Source organism: Rana temporaria, chromosome 10 (assembly GCF_905171775.1).
Source record: "Rana temporaria chromosome 10, aRanTem1.1, whole genome shotgun sequence".
NCBI lineage: Eukaryota > Metazoa > Chordata > Amphibia > Anura > Ranidae > Rana > Rana temporaria.
This window is the reverse complement of record NC_053498.1, coordinates 78,462,046-78,486,656: the sequence shown is the minus strand read 5'-3', so window position 1 is coordinate 78,486,656 and position 24,611 is coordinate 78,462,046. Positions and strand designations below refer to the sequence as shown.

At 42.0% G+C, this 24,611-nt stretch overlaps 1 protein-coding gene across 2 annotated transcripts in view; it reads right to left on the bottom strand.

Moving 5' to 3' along the window:
- The window catches only part of OAF (out at first homolog), a 92,570-nt gene that overhangs the window by 13,294 nt on the left and 54,665 nt on the right, over positions 1-24,611 (bottom strand). For both annotated transcript variants that reach the window (XM_040325535.1, XM_040325534.1), the window contains exon 3: positions 9,477-9,611. In XM_040325535.1, coding sequence (XP_040181469.1) covers positions 9,477-9,611 — 135 coding nt within the window. The remainder of the gene's footprint in view (positions 1-9,476; positions 9,612-24,611) is intronic.

The following is a 24,611-nucleotide window of genomic DNA, read 5'->3' as shown; positions in this document are numbered from 1 at the left end:
TGCGTCAAGCACTCCAACCACAGGCAGACCACAGCGGGTCGTGTGACCCAGGAGCGAAAGGAAAGGGAGGAATCGGGAAGCAATGCGAAGAGGTGCCAGAGCTTGAATGGTGTGGAAACTACATGTTTGGGGGGTTCAACCCCTTCTTCAGGTCAACCTAAACCTACTGTTGGAACAGATGCATCCTAGCTACTACCTCCTGTGCAATACCTAATGATCCTCAAGAGCACAGCGCACAGCCTGGGAAGTCTTTGCAAACCTCCATGTAGTCCATACAAAAAAGGGAGTAAGGCTGGTTCCCATGGAAGTCAGATAAAACACTGTTTCATTATAGCATGTGAACAACAGTCAAAAAAAGCCGAAACACGTAGGATTTTTTAACAGTTCACATGCTATAATAAGCTGTTTTAGCTGATTTCCATGAAGCCAGCCTAAACCAAATCTTATTGCTTTTTTAGTGTGTGTGTATATATATATATATATATATATATATATATATACATATACATATACATACACACACACACACACACACACATACATATACATACACACACTATATTGCCAAAAGCATTGGGACGCCTGCATTTACACGCACATGAACTTTAATTGCATCCCAGTCTTACTCTGTGGGGTTCAATATTGAGTTGGCCCACCCTTTGCAGCTAAAAAACATCTTCATCCTCTGGGAAGGGTGGCCACAAGGCTTAGGAATGTGTCTATGGGAATGTTTAACCATTCTTCCAGAAACGCATCTGATGAGGATGAGAAGGATGAGAAGGCCTGGCTCACAGTCTCCACTCTAATTCATCCCAAATGTGTTCTATCGGGTTGAGGTCAGGTTCCTCCACCCCAAACTCACTCACCCATGTCTTTATGGTCCTTGCTTTGTGCACTGGTCCAAATCATTTGGGGGATGGGGGATTATGATTTGGGCTTGTCTTTCAGGGGGTGGGCTTGGCCCCTTAGTTCCAGTGAAGGGAACGCTTAAGGCATCAACATACCAAGACAATTTGGACAATACCATGCTCCCATCTTTGGGGATGGCCCCTTCCTGAACTCAATCCAATAGAACATCTTTGGGATGAATTAGAGTGGAGAATGCAAGCCAGACCTTCTCATCCACATTAGTGCCTGACCTCACAAATGAACTTCTGGAAGAATGGTCAAACTTCCCATAGACACACTCCTAAACCTTGTGGACAGCCTTCCCAGAAGAGTTGAAGCTGTTATAGCTGCAAAGGGTGGGCCAACTCAATATTAAACCCTACAGACTAAAGCCCTGTACACACGATCGGTTTGTCCGATGAAAACAGACAGATTTTCATCAGACAAGCTGATCGGGTGTGGGCCCCATTGGTTTGTTTTCCCATCGGTAAAAAAAAAAATAGAACATGTTTTAAATTTTTCCTATGGATCAAAAACCCGATAGAAAAAAAACAACGATGTTCTGTGTGGAAGTCCATCGGTCAAAAATCCACGCATGCTCAGAATCAAGTCGACACATGCTCGGAAGCATTGAACTTAATTTTTCTCAGCACGTCGTAGTGTTTTACATCACCGCGTTTTGGCACGGTCGGATTTTTGACTGATGGTGTGTAGGCAAGACTGATAAAAGTCAGCTTCATCGGATATCCATCAGATATCCGATCGTGTGTACGAGGCTTAAGACTCCATTAAAGTTCATGTGTGTGTAAAGGCAGGCGTCCCTATACACCCACATACCGTATATACATAAGTATGTATGTACATGTACTGCTGTTTAGATGCTTTAATTGTTGATTATTCTTTCATTCTTTCTTGTAAATTAAGATACATTTTGTATCAAATTTAGATTTTAATTGACTGTATTTACAATTTTATGTTGACAGTTCAATAAAGTTCATCTAAAAAAAAAAAAGTCTACAGTTTTGGATAGAGTAGTTTTACTATGAATAGATTTGATAAACATGTACATTGCGTTTATGGCTAACTATATTGTGCTCCGACAGGGGTGAGGGTGAGGGTCAGATATTGTTCAGCATCTAATAATATATGAATATCAAGATCATAAAGTGTTGGGCCGCCTTGAACAGCCACAGAACGGCGCTTCGCAGGGAAATCAGCCTCGCTGTACATGAATAAACTGTATGTAGCCGTTTGCCTGGAGGTCAATGTTAACCTTTTGTTCTTAGGAATGCAGACAAGGGATTCTATACTTCCTTATGAGCAGCAAAGTGCAACATAAATTATCTGAGGAATTATTTTTTTAGATACTTTCCCCAGGTAAATGAGTATCGCTCCATTCAGCAGTTTTATTGCCATTGTTTGATGACAAAAACACCCTGAAAAGCAAACAGTTGCATGGATAAACCTCTTCAAGGGTCCATTTACACCGGACGCTGCATTACAAAGCAACAGCTGGCATTTATTTGTTGTGGTGCCGTGTTTTAGTCATAGTCTTTTGACTAAAATGCCATTTTAGATTTAGTCCTATTTAAGTCATCTATATTGTTTTAGATTGAGTCATATTTTAGTCTATTCAAATCTCTAGTATCATAAACAAAAATATTGCTTTCTGGCAAAAAGTGCCAAGTGTAACTTCAACCACTTATGGACTGCCCTCCGTCATTATACGGCAGCATTTTGAAGAGGAATATCGTTGTTAAGGCAGCAGCTAGCTACCTTAACCCTGGTATCCTCTTCTTCAGCGGGTGGTCCGCTATCAGATAAAAGTGGTCTCAGTTGCGAATTGGCCGCAAAATCACTTTTACAGTGGGGATCGAAATTTTGGGCACCCCAGGTAAAAATTTGTATTAATGTGCATAACGAAGCCAAGGAAAGATGGAAAAATCTCCAAAAAGGCATCAAATTACAGATTAGACATTCTTATAATAAGTCAAAAAAAGTTAGATTTTATTTCCATCATTTACACTTTCAAAATTACAGATAACAAAAAAATGGCGTCTGCAAAAGTGTGGGCACCCTGCAGAATTTATAGCATGCACTGCCCTCTTTGCAAAGCTGAGACCTGCCAGTGTCATGGATTGCTCTCAATCATCGTCTGGGAAGACCAGGTGATGTCAATCTCAAAGGTTTTAAATGCCCAGACTCATCTGACCTTGCCCCAACAATCAGCACCATGGGTTCTTCTAAGCAGTTGTCTAAAAAACTGAAAATAGTTGACGCTCACAAAGCTGGAGAAGGCTATAAGAAGATAGCAAAGCGTTTTCAGATGTCAATATCCTCTGTTCGGAATGTAATTAAGAAATGGCAGTCATCAGGAACAGTGGAAGTTAAAGCAAGATCTGGAAGACCAAGAAAAATATCAGACAGAACAGCTCGCAGGATTGTGAGAAAAGCAATTCAAAACCCACGTTTGACTGCACGATCCCTCCAGAAAGATCTGGCAGACACTGGAGTTGTGGTACACTATTCCACTATAAAGAGATACTTGTACAAATATGGGCCCGGATTCACATACATTGGCGCATATTTATGCCGGCGTAGCGTATCAAATATACGCTACGCCGATGCAGCGCAGAGAGGCAAGCACAGTATTCACAAAGCACTCGCTCCCAAATCTACGCTGGGTTCCCTCGGCCTAAGTCGTCGTAAGTGGGCGTGAGCCATGCTAATGAGGCGTGACCCCATGTAAATGATGGGCCGAGCGCCATCAAGTTACGAATAACGAACGGTGCATGTGCTGTCCCGTTGACGCATCCCAGTGTGCATGCTCAGAATCACGTCGGAACTAATGCCTAAGATAGGTCGAATCACTGCCTACGACGTGAACGTAACCTACGCCCAGCCCTATTCACGTACTACTGCGTAAACGACGTAATATACGACGGCTGTTCCCTGGTCCATAGTACCTTTGCATGAGTTGCGCCTCATAGATGGGGAATAACTTTACGCCGGACGCAAGCCTTGCGCAAACCGCGTATATTATGCGACGGGCGCAACTACGTTCGTGAATGGTCGTATCTCCCTCATTTGCATATTTGCAATGAGGCGGCCAGCGTAAATATGCGCCCACGATACGCCGGCGTAGGAAAGTTACGTTGGTCGAATGAAGCCTATTTTCAGGCGTATCTAGTTCTGTGGGCACGGCGCATACATACGAAGGCTCATATTTACACTTACGCGGCGTATCTCAAGATACGTCGGCGTAAGTGCTTTGTGAATCCGGGCCATGGTCTTCATGGAAGAGTCATCAGAAGAAAACCTCTTCTACGTCCTCACCACAAAAATCAGCGTTTGAACTTTGCAAATGAACATATAGACAAGTCTGATGCATTTAGGAAACAAGTTCTGTTGACCGATGAGGTTAAAATAGAACTTTTTGGCTGGAATGAGCAAAGGTACGTTTGGAGAAGAAAGGGCACAGAATTTAATGAAAAGAACCTCTATCCAACTGTTAGGCATGGGGGTGGATCATTCATGCTTTGGGGTTGTATTGCAGCCAGTGGCACAGGGAACATTTCACGAGTAGAAGGAAAAATGGATTCAATAAAATGTCAGCAAATTTTGGATGGTAACTTGATGCCATCTGTGAAAAAGCTGTAGTTAAAGAGAGGGTGGCTTCTACAAATGGATAATGATCCTAAACACACCTCAAAATCCACAGGGGATTACATCAAGAGGCGTAAACTGAGGGTTTTGCCATGGCCTTCACAATCTCCTGACCTCAACATAATTGAAAATCTATGGATAGACCTAAAAAGAGCAGTGCGTGACAGACAGCCCAGAAATCTCAAAGAACTGGAAGACTTTTGTAAGGAAGAATGGGCAAAGATACCTCAAACAAGGATTGAAAGACTCTTGGCTGGCTACAAAAAGCGTTTACAAGCTGTGATACTCGCCAAAGGGGGCAGTACAAGATATTAACTCTGCAGGGTGCCCAAACTTTTGCAGACTCCATTTTTTTTGTTTTCTGTCATTTTGAAAGTGTAAATAATGGAAATAAAATCTAACTGACATATTATAAGAATGTCTAATCTGTAATTTGATGCCTTTGAGATTTTTCCATCTTTCCTTGGCTTCGTTATGCACATTAAATACAAATTTTTACCTGGGGTGCCCAAACTTTCGATCCCCACTGTAAATCGGTGGCGGAAGTGGCCTCCCGCCGCACTCCGATGCCCTCCGCCGCTTACCAGAGCCAACGGCAGCGGGGGAGGCGATCAGGTCCTTTCCTCTCTGTGGTATGGAGACGAGTGAGGGGGAAGATGTCCCCCACCAGGCTCCATACCATTGCAGGGCAGAAGCAACGTCAACATAGGTTCCTTTAAGCTAGTGCATTGTTGGTTCACTTACCTTTTCCTTCAATTTCCCTTCTAAGTGTTTATTTTCTTTGTTTTCTTTGTCTGAATTTCTCACTTCCTGCTCCTACTCGGTAAGCTGTTCTGGCTGACTAACCCCCATGGATGATGGGGGCAAGCTTACTGAGGAGAAACAGAAAGTGAGAAATTCAGACAAAAGAAAAAAAACATTTAGAAGGGAAATTGAAGGAAAAGGTGAGTGAACCAACAATGCACTAGCTTAAAGGAACCTATTTAGAAAAACAAACAAAAAAAAAAAACAACCTTTACAACCCCTTTTAAAAAAAAAAAATATTTTGTCACTTTTAAAGAACAGCGTAAAAATAAAAGCGGAGCTTGCGTGCAGAAGCAAAACGCATACGTAAGTAGCGTCTGCATATGAAAAAAATGGTGTTCAAATCACACACAAGGTATCGTCGTGATTGTTAGAGCGAGAGCAATAATTCTAGCCCTAGATCTCCTCTGTAACTCAAAACATGCAACCTGTAGAATTTTTTAAATGTTGCATATGGAGATTTTTAAAGGATAAAAGTTTGTCGCCATTCCACGAGCGGGCGGAATTTTGAAGCATTACATCATCTTTCACAATATAAAAAAAAAAAATGAAGAAAAATTTGCTAAATTGTATAACAGAAATTAAGAAAATAAATTTAAGAATTTTCAGTCTTTTTTCTTTTATAGCGCAATAAATAATAAAAAAAAAAACAGCGGTGATTAAATACCACCAAAAGAATACTCTTGTGTAAAAAAAAAAAAAAAAAAGAGAAAAAGAAAAAAAAAAAATGGGTGCAGTGTTGCATGACTGAGTAATTGTCATTCAAAATGTGAGCACCAAAAGCTGAATATTGGTCTGTTAGGAAGGGGGTTTACGTGTAAGTGGTTAAGCTCTGGGGGTGGAGTAAAACGCGCTGAAGTCATGGCTTGGTTGGAGCCCGGGCTGAGGCTGTCATTTCATAGGTACTTGCAGAAACGTGCGGCGCATAGGACATTTTTGGGGCTGGGCTCTGTCCTTGGCAGCACTCCCAGCGTTGTACTACAGGAGAAGACCAGGCTGGAGCCCTGAGCAGCATCCCCAATTTGTTGTACATCAGTGATCGGTAATTTGTAATCTGCCTGACTTTTTCTGCTCATCAGCTTTCCTTATTGTTAGAATATTATATATTATTATATGTGCAGCCCGAGACAATTCCTCTTCTTCCAATGTGGCCAAGGAGGGTCAAAAGTTTGGACACCCTCAGTTTTTTTGAACACAGCTTGGCTGTAAGCACCATACTCCTCTGTTACAGCCCTGGTTATTTTTGGGAATGATATACAGTAGGCCAGGCATGTCCAAAGTCCGGCCCGCGGGCCAAATGCGGCCCCCCTGTTGATTTAATATGGCCCCCCCGGGGATTTGGAGATTATATATATATATATATATATATATATATATATATATATATATATATATATATATATATATATATACACACAGTGAGGAAAATAAGTATTTGATCACCCTGCTATTTTGCAAGTTCTCCCACTTGGAAATCATGGAGGGTTCTGAAATTGTCATCATAGGTGCATGTCCACTGTGAGAGACATAATCCAAAAAAAAAAATTCCAGAAATCACAATTTATGATTTTTTAACAATTTATTTGTATGATACAGCTGCAAATAAGTATTTGAACACCTGTCTATCAGCTAGAATTCTGACCCTCAAAGACCTGTTAGTCTGCCTTTAAAATGTCCACCTCCACTCCATTTATTATCCTAAATTAGATGCACCTGTTTGAGGTCATTAGCTGCATAAAGACACCTGTCCACCCCATACAATCAGTAAGAATCCAACTACTAACATGGCCAAGACCAAAGAGCTGTCCAAAGACACTAGAGACAAAATTGTACACCTCCACAAGGCTGGAAAGGGCTACGGGGAAATTGCCAAGCAGCTTGGTGAAAAAAGGTCCACTGTTGGAGCAATCATTAGAAAATGGAAGAAGCTAAACATGACTGTCAATCTCCCTCGGACTGGGGCTCCATGCAAAATCTCACCTCGTGGGGTCTCAATGATCCTAAGAAAGGTGAGAAATCAGCCCAGGACTACACGGGAGGAGCTGGTCAATGACCTGAAAAGAGCTGCGACCACCGTTTCCAAGGTTACTGTTGGTAATACACTAAGACGTCATGGTTTGAAATCATGCATGGCACGGAAGGTTCCCCTGCTTAAACCAGCACATGTCAAGGCCCGTCTTAAGTTTGCCAATGACCATTTGGATGATCCAGAGGAGTCATGGGAGAAAGTCATGTGGTCAGATGAGACCAAAATATAACTTTTTGGTCATAATTCCACTAACCGTGTTTGGAGGAAGAAGAATGATGAGTACCATCCCAAGAACACCATCCCTACTGTGAAGCATGGGGGTGGTAGCATCATGCTTTGGGGGTGTTTTTCTGCACATGGGACAGGACGACTGCACTGTATTAAGGAGAGGATGACCGGGGCCATGTATTGCGAGATTTTGGGCAACAACCTCCGTCCCTCAGTTAGAGCTTTGAAGATGGGTCGAGGCTGGGTCTTCCAACATGACAATGACACGAAGCACACAGCCAGGATAACCAAGGAGTGGCTCTGTAAGAAGCATATCAAGGTTCTGGCGTGGCCTAGCCAGTCTCCAGACCTAAACCCAATAGAGAATCTTTGGAGGGAGCTCAAACTCCGTGTTTCTCAGTGACAGCCCAGAAACCTGACTGATCTAGAGAAGATCTGTGTGGAGGAGTGGGCCAAAATCCCTCCTCCAGTGTGTGCAAACCTGGTGAAAAACTACAAGAAACGTTTGACCTCTGTAATTGCAAACAAAGGCTACTGTACCAAATATTAACATTGATTTTCTCAGGTGTTCAAATACTTATTTGCAGCTGTATCATACAAATAAATAGTTAAAAAAAAATCATACATTGTGATTTCTGGATTTTTTTTTTGATTATGTCTCTCACAGTGGACATGCACCTACGATAACAATTTCAGAGCCCTCCATGATTTCCAAGTGGGAGAACTTGCAAAATAGCAGGGTGTTCAAATACTTATTTTCATCACTATATATATATATATATATATATATATATATATTATATATATATATATACACACACAGTATATTAATATATATATATTAATATATATATATATATATATATATATATATATATATATATATATATATATATATATATATATTTATTGTTTGTGGCCCCCAGGGCCACAAAAGATATATACCGTATTTATCGGCGCTGCCTTGGAGGGGACAGGGAGGGGGCAGGACGAGCCCTGTCAGATTACATGAAGAGAATCTGCTGTTTACTCAGCAGCGTCTGTATTGGAAGTCCCGTCTCCTGGGATGCCATTTGATGACTGTTCTGTCTATCGTAGGAGGCAGGACTTTGTATGAAAGAGGCCACAGAGTAAACAAGAGATTCTCCTGTTTGTAAACTGTCATCACTCGTCCCGACCCCCTCCCTCTGCCCTCCGAGGCTGTAGATGGGCATCGTTCAGGCTGCACTGATAGCAATGGTAAGGCTGCATTCATGGCACATGTGAGGCTGCATTGTTTGCAATGGTAAGGCTGCATTCATGGCACATGTGAGGCTGCGATTATGGCAATGGTAAGGCTGCATTCGTGGCAATGGTAAGGCTGCATTCGTGGCAATGGTAAGGCTGCATTCGTGGCAATGGTAAGGCTGCATTCGTGGCAATGGTAAGGCTGCATTTGTGGCAATGGTAAGCTTGTGCGTGTTATACGCCGATAAATACGGTATATCCAAATAACACGCCCAAGCTCATCCTTAGTCCTGAGCAGTGCTCTGGGATTCGTTGGGGACACAAAGGAAATATATACAGTATATTCAAATAACAGGCCCAAGCTCATCTCTTAACACACACAGCCACAAAGGCAACATAATTCTTGTTAGGCAGTGTATTAGTGCTTGGAGGAACACCCTTAGACCAAATTTTATGGGTTCAAAGAATGTCAGGCAAAAAAGTCGGCCCTTGCGCATGTTCACTTCATCAAATCTGGCCCTCTTTGAAAAACGTTTGGACACCCCTGCAGTAGGCTGTGCTTAAGAGATGGGAAACTCCGTATGCCAAATAAAGTCACAAGGACACTTATCTTTTAGAATTAGTGTTGTCTTACCTGTCTCAGCTTGGCCATAGATTCGCTGGGGATAATTTCATTGCTTTGTAGTTGGGTGATGAAACACAGTCCCTGAAACTGGCTCTGTCCTCTTTCCAGCTCTCCCAATATCAAGATCCGGAAAATCTTCACATCCTAAAAAAGAGGGCACAAAAGAATTGAGATTTCATCCAATTTACAGGACAAGAACAGTTCAACACCACATTACAAAAACAGGTCTATGGTTCTTGTAGGTAATTATATATATATATATATATAAGAGCTGCACAATTAATCGTGGAGAGAATCGCGATCTCGATTCTCCCCACCCGCGATCTCCCCGCGGGATGAAACGCAATTCTTCTGTGTTCACCGCTGGTTCCACGTAACCAGCGTGGAACGCAAATGGCGCCGATATCGAAACCGACGTCAGCAGCCTGCGCCGCTGGATAGATGCCTGAGCTTCTCTCACAACAGTAGTTTGTATCCATGCGCCACCCAGTGGTTGCCGGTGGTACTGCTTCTGATGTAATAATCCTTCTCACAGTTCTGTACAACTGTGTGTATCCATGCGCCACCCAATGGTTGCTGGCAGTACTGCTTCTGATGTATAAAAAAAGAGACCAGTGATATGTCTATAATATTAAAGACCATATAACTCCTATGAAAAAAGCAGAATCAAAGTTTGATTCTGCTTTTTTCATAGGAGTTATATGATCTTTAACATTATAGACATATCACTGGTCTCTTTTTTTATATATTCATATTTTCAGATAAATCACAGGTTTATTTATTTATTTATTTTTTTGGGGGGGGGGGGGGGGGGTTCTGGCAATACATTTTTGAGAATCGTGAGAGAATTGTGATCTTTAGTCTAAGCAAAAGAATCGTGATTCTCATTTTGACCAGAATCGTGCAGCTCTAATAGTATATGTATGTATGTATGTATGTATGTATGTATGTATGTATGTATGTATGTATGTATGTATGTATGTATGTATGTATATATATATATATATACACACATATATATATATATACATATATATATATATATACACACACACACATACACACACACTATTTCAGGGCTTGACAAATTTGCTTTGAATCTAGGAGCCAGCTAAAAAAGTTAGGAGCCAGTTTGTGCGTGGCGATATTCAACATGTGTATCACAATCAACAGTTTTATGCGTAGGCGCCCCAATACATGTGTTTATGTTTGTATGTGTGTCCTCTGTGTACACATGTCCCTTATGTGATGAGTTTTGGTGACAGGTTCTCATTAATGAGATAATGAGACATGCAGAGCCTGAAAGATCCTGCAGGTCTCCCCTGTGCTTCACTGAATGTAATGTAATGCAGCTGGCACTGCCGGGGAAACTGTCAATAGGGACCCTGACATGATGTCATACATGTGAAAGGGCGGCAGTGGAGCTAAAATGTAAAATATATATATATATATATACACATACACACACACACACACACACACCTATATACATATATCTGCCCCACACCCCAGAACTGCATATCCCAGGCATCAGGCAATACAAATTGTGCATCCCTGCACCAGTGAATGGGCCGACAAAAGCCCAGGTGCCAGGACGCAATTTCTAGTCGCCATGGCAACCTGATGCCTGGGATCTGTCGAGCCTTATGCCATTTTATAATCGATATTTTCTAGTAGTGCTTTGTGATGCGATTATGCAATAAAAATCAGTTTGGATGCTACTTTGTCCAAACCTCGATTCATGGTGTGCTGGCAAATATCTCCATTAATATTTTTCAGACCAGGGATCTTCAAACTGGTGCGGAACTACAAGTCCCATGAGGCATTGTAAAACTCTGACATTCACAGACATGACTAGGCATGTTGGGAATTGTAGTTTCTGAACAACTGGAGGGCCATAGTTTGAGGGCCCCTGTTCTAGACCAATGTTTCTCAACTCCAGTCCTCAAGTACCCCCCAACAGGTCAGGTTTTCAGGCTTTCCATTATTTTCACACAGGTGATTTGATCAGTTTCACTGCCGTTTCATCTGAGGGAAATCCTGAAAACATGACCTGTTGGGGGTACAGGAGGACTGGAGTTGAGAAACATTGTTCTAGACAAGACAACAAATGTCAGCATATGCAATAGATCAGTAAATGAGCTCAGGTGGAGGGAACTAGTGATCTAATGCCTGGCAGATCATCAAAATTGATTTTTTTCCTACTGTACATCACACTATGTTAGCAGGAAAAAAAAAGTGAAGGAAAACCCCAAATATACCAGGACAGGAGGTGTTCTGACTGACATCCAAGAGTGGATTGCGCCTCACTGGAGGAGACTTCTTGTTGTGTCAGGACAGGGAATGGAGGCAAAGCTCCACAAAAGCTACAAAAGTTATTAAACACTTGAAAACAGAAAGAGCTCAAATCAAACCAGCGCCTTGTCCATACTGTGCACAAGTTCACTGCATAGGAAGAACTTTAAAAAGTGTACCTAAAAACCATACTTTGCTTTTATAATTTTAAACAGAGTGGATCTATATCCCCCTCCGCCTCATCGCTGCCCGCAAATTAGGGCCTGTACACCATCTCGATGATGTGTTGGCTTGTCGTATAATCCATCTGTTTTACACCGCTATTGTTGTAATTTTTTTTTTTTTTGTAATTGTGTACGCCTTAATCCCCTTATGTTATGTCTATTTTTTAATAAATTTAACTTTTTTATCTTTACTATACTCTTCTGCATAATTGATTTACCTGGTACCGATATAGTCCACTAGCCCCCAACCACCCCCCTTGGCTTCTTTGGGTCTCTGGGGTCCCAATGAACCCTATTTTGCATTCAAATAATGTTAGGATGATGGTACTTTAATGTTATGTTATTTTTCTCTACTGAGAGGTCTCCATATAAATCAGAGTGGAGGGGAAGGTTAGAACAGAGTACAAATTTGTGTCTGCCCCCCCCCCCCCCCAGAGATTCAGGTGGGGAAGCCATCACCGGATCAGGAATAGAGGCCAAGTCTTCCAACTGGCATAACTTTTTGTGATGGGCAACTAATGCCTCGTACACACGATCGGGTTTTCCGGCAGACATTTTACCGCCGGGAAACCCGAGGGGAAAGCCGAGAACCGGCACGGCAGCTTTTCCCCCTACACACGGCAGGTTTTCCTGGCAGGAAAACTGCCATAAGAGCTTTGGCCGGGAATCCCGACCGTGTGTATGCTCCATCGCAGAGTTTCCCATAGGAAAACTGCCGGGAAAATGACCACCGGGAATCAAGAAAGAAAGAAAGAAAGAAAGAAAGAAAGAAAGAAAGAAAGAAAGAAAGTTCTAATTTTTCCCCACCAGATTCCTGGCGGTTTTCCTGTCGGGAAAACTGCTACGGAGCATACACACGGGCAGTTTTCCCGGCCAAAAGCTGTCCCGACGGAAAAACTGGTCGTGTGTATGAGGCTTAAGAGAGGATTTCCATAACCTTGTAGAGATTTTCTCTTTTTTCTTGTTGTGTGAGACAGGAAGTAAAGCAACATTTCTCCAATAGGACCCAGGTGGCAAAAAAAAAGCACACTATATAGGGAAGAATTCATTAAAGGCAAATCAGCTTCACATTGCACGGGGATTTCCCCTGAGCCAAGTGAATGTGGGGAATTTTCAATGTGCAAAAAATACCAAATTGTGCCAATTTTTTTTTTTTTTTAAAAAGCCATATTTTTGCTTGCACATGGAATGTGGAAATCAGCAGGGCTCCACCTCGTTCGTTCACTAAGCTCTAGGGAAAATTCTCTTGCATAGTGCACTTTTGAAAAGTGAACAACGTATTTTCCTTTGGAGAATTCAACCCTTAATGTCTTATATGCATATAATAAATAGTTTTTTTTAATTTATTTCTGTTCAGATTTTGGTGACTGGGTAAATCTTATCTAGTGTTCATTTTGCAACTGTGGCTAGAGAAACATAGGGAGGGTAAGTATAAAGCAGGGTTTCCTTCCGTAAAGTGAGGTTATTACTTAGTCCAGTATAGGTATACGCAATGTATAGGTTCACTTTAAGGACGAACTTAGAAAAAGTTCAGATGTAATAAGAAGACAAAGGCTGTTCTTTTTCTTTGGTCATGTTCTGCATAAATAAAATGAGGAAGCTAGGACCAGAATAAAATGTAACCATATCAGGACAATAACACATTTTTGCTCTTTAGAAGTGCAGCCAGTGGCATATCATCCATAGGTGCAGTGTTTACTACACACGGGCCCTGAAGGGGATGGGGCCCCACTTTGCTCTGACCCACCCTGCACCTATGGATGAGCCATCCCTGGCTGACAGTCGGGACAATCAGTGCGGGGCAATTACACCGATCTCCCTGTATCGTAGCGAACTGCCGCAATATCTCCACTTCTCATCCTCCCATTCCATCGGCTGTTAGCTGCTTCATTGAAAGGTATACAGGAAGATCGATGCCTGTAATTGCCCGTACCGATCGTCCCGGCTGTCCCACGTGTTCTTCTCCGCACAGCAAATTGTCAGGATGGAGAGCGGAGGAATTGGCCGGTATATATGTAATTTACCGGCCCTTTCCTTTTCTGAATGAACAGTCAGTGATCAATGACGGTCTATTCTTAAACTGGATGTAAACCCACTCTCATCCTGTCTAAGCTACTGCCATAGTGGTTATCTATAAAGATATACAGGCCTCCTGCATGTATCCTTACCTGTCAAAATGTCTCCCCTCTGTTAGGAGACCGAAAAACAGGAAGATTCTGTGGCTGCGTTTGTTGTCCGGAGCTCTGTGGTTGGAGTCATGATATCAGTAGACTCCCCCGCCCACCTCTACACTCTGCCATCAACATGCATTTTCTCCTGTGTATTTCTTACACTGAACTTCTGCCATGATCACCAACATTCAGTCAAAATCCAGAAAAGTCACCACATGACTTCAGCATGCCCAATCATGCTGAGGTGTGGAGCAGCCAACCCTGGGAGAGCTGGAGAAGAAAGGAGATGGGGATCTGAAGTACACCGAATGTCTCTCTCAGGCTCGTGCATGAGATATGTAAATCACCTGTCACTCACAGCAAGGGGGAAGAACTGACTCCTATTTCTCTGTGTGTCAGTTTTTATCTCACTGAATAAAGATAAGAGGATTGCAAAGAGCTGGATTAACGCTCTGTGACAAGACTGGGCACACAGGCCATGAAATCCTATACTGTACAAGGTGCAAGCCTTAATTTTAAAAAAAGTACTCATCATTGCTATTGCTGTCAAAAGGGATGTTTATTACGGCAGCAATAAAACTGATTAAAAAACTTTATCTTTTTAAGAAACACTAAAAATAAAATAATTAAAAACTATTAAAAGCACCCCTGTTCCCCCGTGCTCACATGCAGCGGCAAACGTACACATTGGTTCAGCACACATATGTAAACAGTGATCACACCACGTATGTGCGGTATCACCACGAACATCAGAGTAAAAGCAATGATTCTAGCACCAGACCTCCTGTGTAAATTTAAAAGTGGTAAAACCTGCAAAGGCTTTTAAAGAGTCACCTATGGATAATTGAAAGTACCGTAGTTTGTGTGCGCAATTTAACAGCGTGACATGTTCAGTATTTATTTACTTGGTGTAACATTATCATCTTTTATATTTTACCCCAAAAAATTGGTATTATATTGTGTTTACTATAATTCATTAATGTGCATTCCCCCCCCCCCCCCCAATTTTTTTTTGAAAAAACACTGCCCAAATGCCGTGCGACATAAAAAAATTGCCACCCACCATTTTATTCTCTATTCTTAAAAAAATATATAGAACGTGTGGTGGTTCTAAGTAATTTTTGAGCAAAAAATAAAATAGATTTTTACATGTATATGAGAAGAGTCAGAATTGGCCCGGTATTGAAGTGGTTAATATACTAACTAGGTGTACAAACTCTTTATGCAGCTAAATCAGAATGAAAAACTACACACACACACACACACACACACATTCTTCAAAAAGTTTGCACACTTTTTTTCCTCAATTTTTTTCTTACAAACTATAGAAAATTAAAGATATCTCTCTCTCTCTCTCCCCACACACACATAGAGTATATTATATTTATTATATTATACACACAAACTCCATAGCACTACAATTACACTTCCATAAATGTTACCTCTCTGAACAAATAGGATGGTTCAAACGGTCATAAGCAACCAATCTGCATTTCTTTAAGTGGAAACTTGTACTGTAGCTCATCTACCTGCCCACAGACTTTAGTAAATGAAAGCAGATGGTCTGGAATCGCACATCATCATTACAGGGGGCTTTATTGTGAATAGACATAACAAAATAACAAAAGTCAACTGACAGAAGCTGATTAACACATTGAAATGTTCTGGCTTGTATGATAAACCCAAAGTAGACTTAAACCAAAAAATGAAGAGAAAATTCCCACGTGAAAAAAAAAATAAAAAAATAAAAAAAAAAGAAGAAGGGGGGGGGGGGAGGCAGAATAAAGCAACCAGCAAAACTCCCACAACATTAACCGTTACTTAATTTTAGTGTAGTGCATTCTCTACAGAAAATTATATATATATATATATATATATATATATATATATATATATATATATGCAAAGTGGTGGTAGTTTATTTTTGTTTGTGTAAAAAATAAAAATAAAAAAAGGAAAGAAAAAAGAAATAAAAAAAAAAAAAAAAAAAAAAAAAAGGGAAAAAAAAATAAAAATAAAAAAGAACGAATGAAAAAGAAAGAAGAAAAAAAAAAAAAAAAAAAAAAAAACGAGTTTATAAAACTACAGTTAAAGTTGTACTTGAAACTATTTTTATTTATTTTTTTACATTTCTTCCTGGTCTCCATGCCTAGGCAAATTATTTCATACATCCCAGGATTCTTCAGGAGGGGATTCTCAGCCAAGTACACCCTCATGCCTGCATGCCTGAGCTAAGGGCAAAAGGATTCCAGCAAGTAAATGCTAGACGAATAATCTGCCCTTACTCAAGATGGCCTCAGTTCTTCAAGGTGATTTCTCATAAAATAAAGCATTGAGACATCTATGGATTGGGGGGGGGGGGGGGGGTTGTTGCTTTGAATAGTAGAAATTAATTAAATTGCGTTTTTGGTGATCAGATGCAGTGTAGTTCCGCTTTGATTGAAAAATAAATTTCCTGGGTTGTATTTTTTATTTATTTTTTGCTGTCTTTTAGAGATTTTTTCCCTTAACAAGTACAGAATAACAGACACATGGTCACACAGAATAAAAGAGCTAAAACATATACAAAAAATTAAATAAAAAAATGTAAACAGCAACAAAACAAAAATAAAAAAATAAAGCACTAAGCCCACAAGTTGCTGTTAAATATATCAATATAGCGACTGTACCCCTCTAACATAGTTGGCAAACTGAACAGAACAAACAAGATATTAAATAGTTTTTATTTTTCAAACTCTACAAGGGCGCAGTGCAGGGCCAGACATTAAAGCTATTTACGGTATATAAAGAGTTTACCAGGAACAAACTGCTAGATAAAAGGAACAAAGAAGAGAACGGAAAGTCTACTGTCCAGGAAAAATGAGAAAATGAAAATGACAGATGTGGAAGACGATTTGTACAAAGTATGGGTCAGAGGGAAATACGGGGGAAGAGAACACCACTGAGTACACAGAGAGGAGGAGAAATCGGAAAAAAGAAACCACATCAGCTTTTCAGGCAAAGTTCAAAGTGAGTCACTAGAATACATTCCTAGGAAAGGTTCCTGCCACATCATGAGCTTGGACAATGAAATCCAACATACGTACGGATCATAATCCACCCACGCTTTCTGTTCAGAAATAGGCTTTAAAGGAGAAAAAACACCCGACTTCAAAAAAAGTCTCAGCGATTAAAAAAAGTTGATGTAAACCCAAGAACATTTTGTACCTTACCGGTCCTTAGATGTGGAGGCTACATTAGTTTTCTTCTTTCAGGCTCTTTCCTCTTGATTTGCAAATATAAACCTTTCCGGAAACCGTGCAACTGCACTGTATCTACGCAGAAGCATTAATAAGACTACAAAACACCTTCCCCCTCCTTTTCCCAAATGAAGGAGATGTTCTGTAGCTCACAAAAGACAGCTGTAAACAATGCTGATAACAGCCATGGGAAGTAATCAGCATTTTTTTTTGTTAGGCTTATCAAACAAATATAACAAATGTTTTAAAAAGGAGAAGTCCAGCCTGAGCTTTTTCGGCTGGGCTTCTCCTCTGGGTCACAGAAGTACAATTTGTTTTGCACTCCTGTGACCCGTTTCCAGCAGAGAGAGGTCTGAAGTCCGCTCTCCGCTGATGTCACTGCCATCAGTCAGGGCAGCGCGTCATCACGATACTCGGACGGGATCCGCCAGCTGCCCCGATTGATGGCAGTCTCAGCGAGCCACTGAGACAGCCTCTCCCCGACCCTCCACTGCTCAGCACTCCAATGAGCATGGAGAAGCAGAGAGGAAAGAGGCTGACTGACAGTCAGCCTCTTTCCTCTCCGGGGATCTGTGAGAACTGAGCCATCGGCGATGGTCGGTGGCTCAGTTCTCAGTGCACAGACGGTGGGGGACAGATAGAGCATCGGTCTGATGCTCCATCCACAAGGCAAGTATGAATCTCAAATAACTTGGAAACCCATACTTCTTTTTTAATTGTATATTTAAAAACAGACTATAAGAAAAAAAAAAAAAGAAGATAGATTGCTAGGGTAAGTTCACACTAGCATTAAAAGCAGAAGTTTGAGGGGTGTTAAAGAGGAACTGCAGCCTTCTCACATAACTTGTAATAAAAACAAAATGTAAACACCCCTTGTATTAGAAATAAGCATGACAGTTCCTCTTTATTGAGAGATCTGGGGGTCAAAAAGCCCCCAGATCTCTCATTCACCTTTAAAATAAAAAAAGGAAGGAGAGGAGGGCAGAGAGTGGAGTGGGGTCATCTTGCCCTCACTTGACTTTCTGCTTATCCCTCCAGCAGATTGGATCGCTTCTGCCTTCACCGATCTCTCTGGGAAGCGGCGGGAGCAACCCTCCCGCCACCTCAAAATGATCTTGCGGCGAATCCGCCACGGAGACCACTTTTATTTTGTAGACAAGCGCACACAGAACAAGAAGCTAGCTTCTGCCATAAAAACAGTATTTGGCGTCAAAGTAATGAGGTAAATGTACCTTGTGTGGTCTTGCAAATGTCACATTGTTAAAAAATAAAGCCAACTCTAAAGAATATTTAAACCTAAATCACTAAAATAACACGTATTCTCCATCATTTTATTGTAACTTCAAAAGTCAAATTTCAAGATTTTTAAATCTGCAGCTTTCATTAAAATTCCTGGTGATTCCATCTTGGAGTTCCTTTTTCAGGCTCTTCCTGTTCTGGGGGCCAACGTTCTGTTTCCATCACTCCATTGGGCCCCTTTGTTGTCACGCAGAACCACATTATGCAGTTATGGTCCACTATTGTCACCATGAACACTAGGTGATAGCATGACATGGTGCACCAACAAGAGTTTTTATGGCGTGCGGCAACCACCGCAACACATCTAATCTTAGAGCAGGGCTCAACAAACCCCCGGGCGCCAGGTCGCAATTGCGACTAGAATTAGCAACCTGGCGTGGCACAGCTGGGGTACCCCGTCTCTGTGCGCACCCCCCTCGCGATCGCTTAGGGCCTCGCCGGCCGGTAATTGAGGCCGCGGCTTTGCGGCCTTCTGCAGTCCGATGGTTTGTTCCGGAATCCGCCGCCCTCTTGTGGTGGCCGTTGGTATGACAAGACAACCAGCAATGCTAATGGAGCTTCCCTGCCTGTTTCCATCTCCTTCACTTAAAAGTTAGAACCCCCCCAAACATTATATATATATTTTATTCTAACACCCTAGAAAATAAAATGGCGGTCGTTGCAATAGTTTGTCACACCGTATTTGCAAAGCGGTCTTACAAGCGCACTTTTTGGGGGAAAAAATACACTTTTTAAATTAAAAAAATAAGACAACAGTAAAGTTAGCCCAATTTATTTTATGAAAGATAATGTTACGCCGAGTAAATTGATACCAAACATGTCACACTTCAAAATTGCGTCCGCTCGTGGAATGGCGACAAACTTTTACCCTTTAAAATCTCTATAGGCGACGTTTAAAAAAAAATGCTACAGGTTGCATGTTTTGAGTTACAGGAGGAGGTCTAGGGCTAGAATTATTGCTCTACCAATCGCGGCGATACCTCACATGTGTGGTTTAAACAACGCTTTCATATGCGGGAGCTACTCACGTATGCGTTCGCTTCGGCGGGACAGGGCGCGTTCCTGGCTCCTAACTTTTTTTAGTGGGCTCCTAGATTCCAAACAAATTTGTCAAGCCCTGTCTAAGAGAACCTCATGCTAGGCAAGTAAATTGTAAATCCTAACTTCGTAAGTCACATAAATCATAACGCTGTGAAATACTCAATAAATCAGCCGAGGGAGGATATTAAAATCAAATCATTGTAGATTTGCCTTGTGATCCCTGGCAGCATTCACACGATGCAAAGGAAAGGTTCCATGCTTACCTACTGTACCTCCCACACCGTGTATTACATTTTTAGTCATTGTGAAGAAAAGAATTCAGGCCCAACATGAAGCTTACATTGTTATTAGAATGCTGCTGGACCAGTGGTACCTGTTAATTATTTGTTACCTCTATTCTGTCAAGAACTGCCTTAGGGTTGCAGGAGAGTTTAGTCATATGCTTCCTTCATTTCTAGCAAACCTTACTTGAAAAAGGAAAAACAACATTTTTTATTAGATTTTTTTTATTTTTTGCTGTTTTGTACGTTTAAATATGGTTTTCAAACTGATTAAGGCCCCTTTCACATGGTCGGAATACTCAGGTCCGCCTGTCAGTTTTGTTGGCGGACCTGAATGGCCGCTCCATGCAGTCCTATGGAGCGTCGAATGTCAGCGGAGACATGTCCGCTGACATCCGACCCGATCCGATAAAATCAGACGGGTGGCGATACGTCCCCATCTGTCCATGGCGGATCGGATAAGAGGTGATGAAACCGGACGTAAACGTCCGTTTTCATCAGATCTTTCACAATAGGAGACAGCGACGCTGCACAAGCCCCTCCCCACTCAGTGAGCAGAGAGGGACTTGTCATCCGCCGGCCCAGCGGAGAGATCTCCCACTAAGCCAGCGGGAGCTGGCAGACTCCGTAGCGACGGAGTCCACCTCGTGTGAAAGAGGCCTAAGTCTGGGGTCACAATTATGCAAATTGGATGAGGGGCAAAAAAAACAACAACACACACACACACACACACACACACACACATCAGCCGATTATGACCACCCACAGGTTACAATGGCACCTGGAAGTGGGGGGGGGGGGAGGAGGAGGAGGAGAGACTAGACATTGCGTCGGGAGTGGGAGAAAATACCTGGATTTGACAGGTATCTAATACAAACAATACTCCATAGTGAGACCGTGAAAGAAGATTTGAAACCTTTGCAAATTTATTAAAAAAAAATTAATCACATGTACATAAGTATTCACAGCCTCAGGTGCATCCCGTTTCCACTAATCATCCTTGAGATGTTTCTACCATTGAGTCATGCGACATGAGCTCCCAATCTGAGCGTTTGTCGTACCAGTGTGAACACAGCCTAAGATGTTTCTACAACTTGATTGGAGTCCACCCGTGGTAAATTCAGTTGATTGGACATGATTTGGAAAGTCACACACCTGTCTATATAAGGTCCCTCAGTTAACAGTGCATGTCAGAGCACAAACCAAGCCATGAAGTCCAAGGAATTGTCTGTAGTTCGCCAAAACAGGATTGTATTGAGACAAAGATCTGTGGAAGGGTACAAAAAAAATGTCTGCAGCATTGAAGGTCTCATTGAGCACAGTGGCCTCCATCCTATGTCAATGGAAGAAGTTTGGAACCACCAGGAATCTTCCTAGACAGGCTGCCCGGCCAAATTGAGCGATCATGGGAAAAAGGGCCTTAGACAGGGAGGTGACCAAGAACATGATGGGTTCCAGCGTTTCTCTGTGGAGAGCGGAGAACCTTTCAGAAGAACAACCATCTCTGCAGTACTCCGCCAATCAGGCCTGTATGGTAGAGTGGCCAGACGGAAGCCACTCCTCTGTAAAAAGCACAGGACAGCCCACCTGGAGTTTGCCAAAAATGCACCTAAAGGACCACGAGAAACAAAATTCTCGGGTCTGATGAAACAAAGATATAACTCTTTGGCCTAAATAGCAAGCATCATGTCTAGAGGAAACCAGGCACCGCTCATCACCTGGCCAATACCATCCCGACAGTGAAGCATGGTGGTGGCAGCATCATGCTGTGGGGATCGTTTTCAGTGGCAGGAACTGAGAGACTAGTCAGGATCAAGAAAAAGATTATTGCAGCAATGTACAAAGACATCCTTGACGAAAACCTGAATCTCAGACTGGAGCGAAGGTTCATTTTCCAACAGGACAAGGATTCTAAGCACACAGCCAAGATAACAAAGGAGTGGCTACAGGACAACTCTGTGAATGTCCTTGAGTGGCCCAGCCAGAGCCCAGACATGAACATGATTGAACATCTATGGAAAGACCTGAAAATGGTTGTGCACGGATGCTCCCCATCCATCCATCCATTCCAGCCTGATGGGGCTTGAGAGGTCCTGCAAAGAAGAATGGGAGAAACGGACGATAAATAGGTGTGCCAAGCTTGTAGCACCATACTCAAAAGACTTGAGGCTGGAATTGGCGTCAAAGGTGCTTCAACAAAGTATTAAGGAAAGGCTGTGAATACTTGGAGCCGGTTCACACACAGGTGGCACGACTTTGGGGGCAAGGCGATCTCAAGACGACTTGAGAGGCAACTTGCAAAATGACTTCTGTATTGAAGTCAATGCAAGTTGCCCCGAGTGGCCCCCAAAGTCGTACAGGAACCTTTTTCTAAGTCGGAGTGACTTGCGTCGCTCCTATTAGAACGGTTCCATTGAATAGAGAGGACCGCGACTTGTCAGGCGGCTAAGTCGCCTGACAATTCGCCCCTCTTATATACATGCAATTTTTTTTTTTTTTTTTTTTTAATACTTTTGCAAAGATTTCAAACAAACTTCTTTCACGTTGTCATTATGGAGTATTGTTTGTAGAATTTTGAGGAAATACATTTAATCCATTTTGGAATAAGGCTGTAACATAACAAAATGTGAAAAAAGTAAAGCGCTGTGAATACTTTCCTGATGCACTGTATATATAAGTGAAAAGTACACAGGGAATAAATTAAATTTGCTTTTTACATACTTATTCCATGGTGCTGGAACAAAGAACTTTAAAAAAGACTGCTCAGGGTAGATGCACAGCAGGGACGGGACACTTCACTTGCCAAGAATCTCTTTAGGCATAATCTTTATTTTGAACTCATGTGCAGCACTGTGGGCCTAGTGCTTAAAAAGACCCCTACTCTTCCCCCTTAATCATCAGAGATTAGAAATCCCTGAAATATGTGTAAAATATTTAGATAGAAGTACTAAAATCCCTTTTGTATTGTTTTTTATGAAACATACAAGTATAATTAAATAATAAAAAAAAAAACTTACCGTATATACTCGAGTATAAGCGGAGGCACCTAATTTTACCACAAAAAAAAAATGGGAAAATGTATTGACTCGAGTATAAGCCTTGAGTGTCCATCTGCATGCCTTACTGTGTCCATGCCTCAGTGTGCCCATGACTAGACTGACGTTTAACATGGGAGTCTATGTCCCCAAGACAACAAACTTTGCACCCTTGTAGAGGAGAAATGGGGCTACATGTGTGCCAAGATCCAGGTCCAGAACTACAACCGGCCTGTATCGCATCCCCAAAGTCACTGGAGAAATGACCATCTAACATGGGAGTCTATGGAAGGGGTGCCTGGCTTTGAAAAATCGGTGCTCCCCAGCCATAGGTCCCCCAGACAACAAACTTTGCACACTTGTAGAGGAGAAAATGTGTGCCAAGTTTGGGGTCCAGGGAACCTATGGCCCGCCGGTACCGGGTCCCCAAATTCCAGGAGATCAGGTGCAAAAAGATGACTCGAGTATAAGTCGAGGAGGGCATTTTCAGCACACAAAAAAATTTGCTGAAAAACTTGGCTTATACTTGAGTATATACGGTACTTAAAAAAAAAAACACACACACAATTTATTATGCTTAGCACTGCAGCCTCTGGGTTCCTGGGCACCGTTTCCCTTGAACTTCCAGTGGGGAGCACACACACTGATCCCTTCAGAGAAGTACATCTGAACCCACAAAACCACCCCCCCCCCCCCACCACCACCACAGTTTGCATCATGCAATGTGCCACCACACCTGATTACCATCACCCTGTCCTGCCCTCTCTGGCTGCCTTGCATAGTGCCACTGTGCATGCGTATTTCATCTAGCCTGTCCGGGGCTGCTTGTTGGGAGTGCATATTGTGACTCCATAGGATCCTACAATGTAACGGAACCACTAGCAAAACAGGAAGTTGGGGGCAGCAATCATAGGTATAGACAAAAGAATAAACATTAACAGTCAGTCAATGGAAGTGGTGACAATTACAGCAGAAAGGGATAAAAAAAAAAAATCACTTTAATCTATTGTGACCCACAACCTCCCCACAGAATAGTGTGATTGGTGCCCCTCTTTAACCTGATGCATGGTCAGAGATGAGCATATGGCTTTGCAAGAGTCAGAACTTGCAGTAAATTTTGTTTGCTTGCGGGTAAGCTACAACTTCCTTTGCCGGCAAACCTGATTTGCACCCATATACTGCTGTACTGCTTCTTTAGGAATAAGGTGTAAGCCTCCAGAGCAGAGGTAGGCAACCTCGACCCTCCAGCTGTGGTGAAACTACAAATCCAATGAGACATTGCAAAACCCTGACAATCACAAGCATGACTCTTAGAGGCAGAGGCATGATGGGATTTGTAGTTCGCCACAGCTGGAGTGCAGAGGTTGCCTACCCCCAAAATAGAGAATCACACACTTGAAAACGTATAGAGGTACCATCATCTGAACAACAATGTTGAAAAACTAGGGGCAACCCCACGAGGAGGAAGAATGGACTAATCGGTACCCACATTTTTTTTATAAAAGCGCAATAAAAGTAAAATGTTATTCGTACAAAAATTTTAAAAAAAGGTATAATAT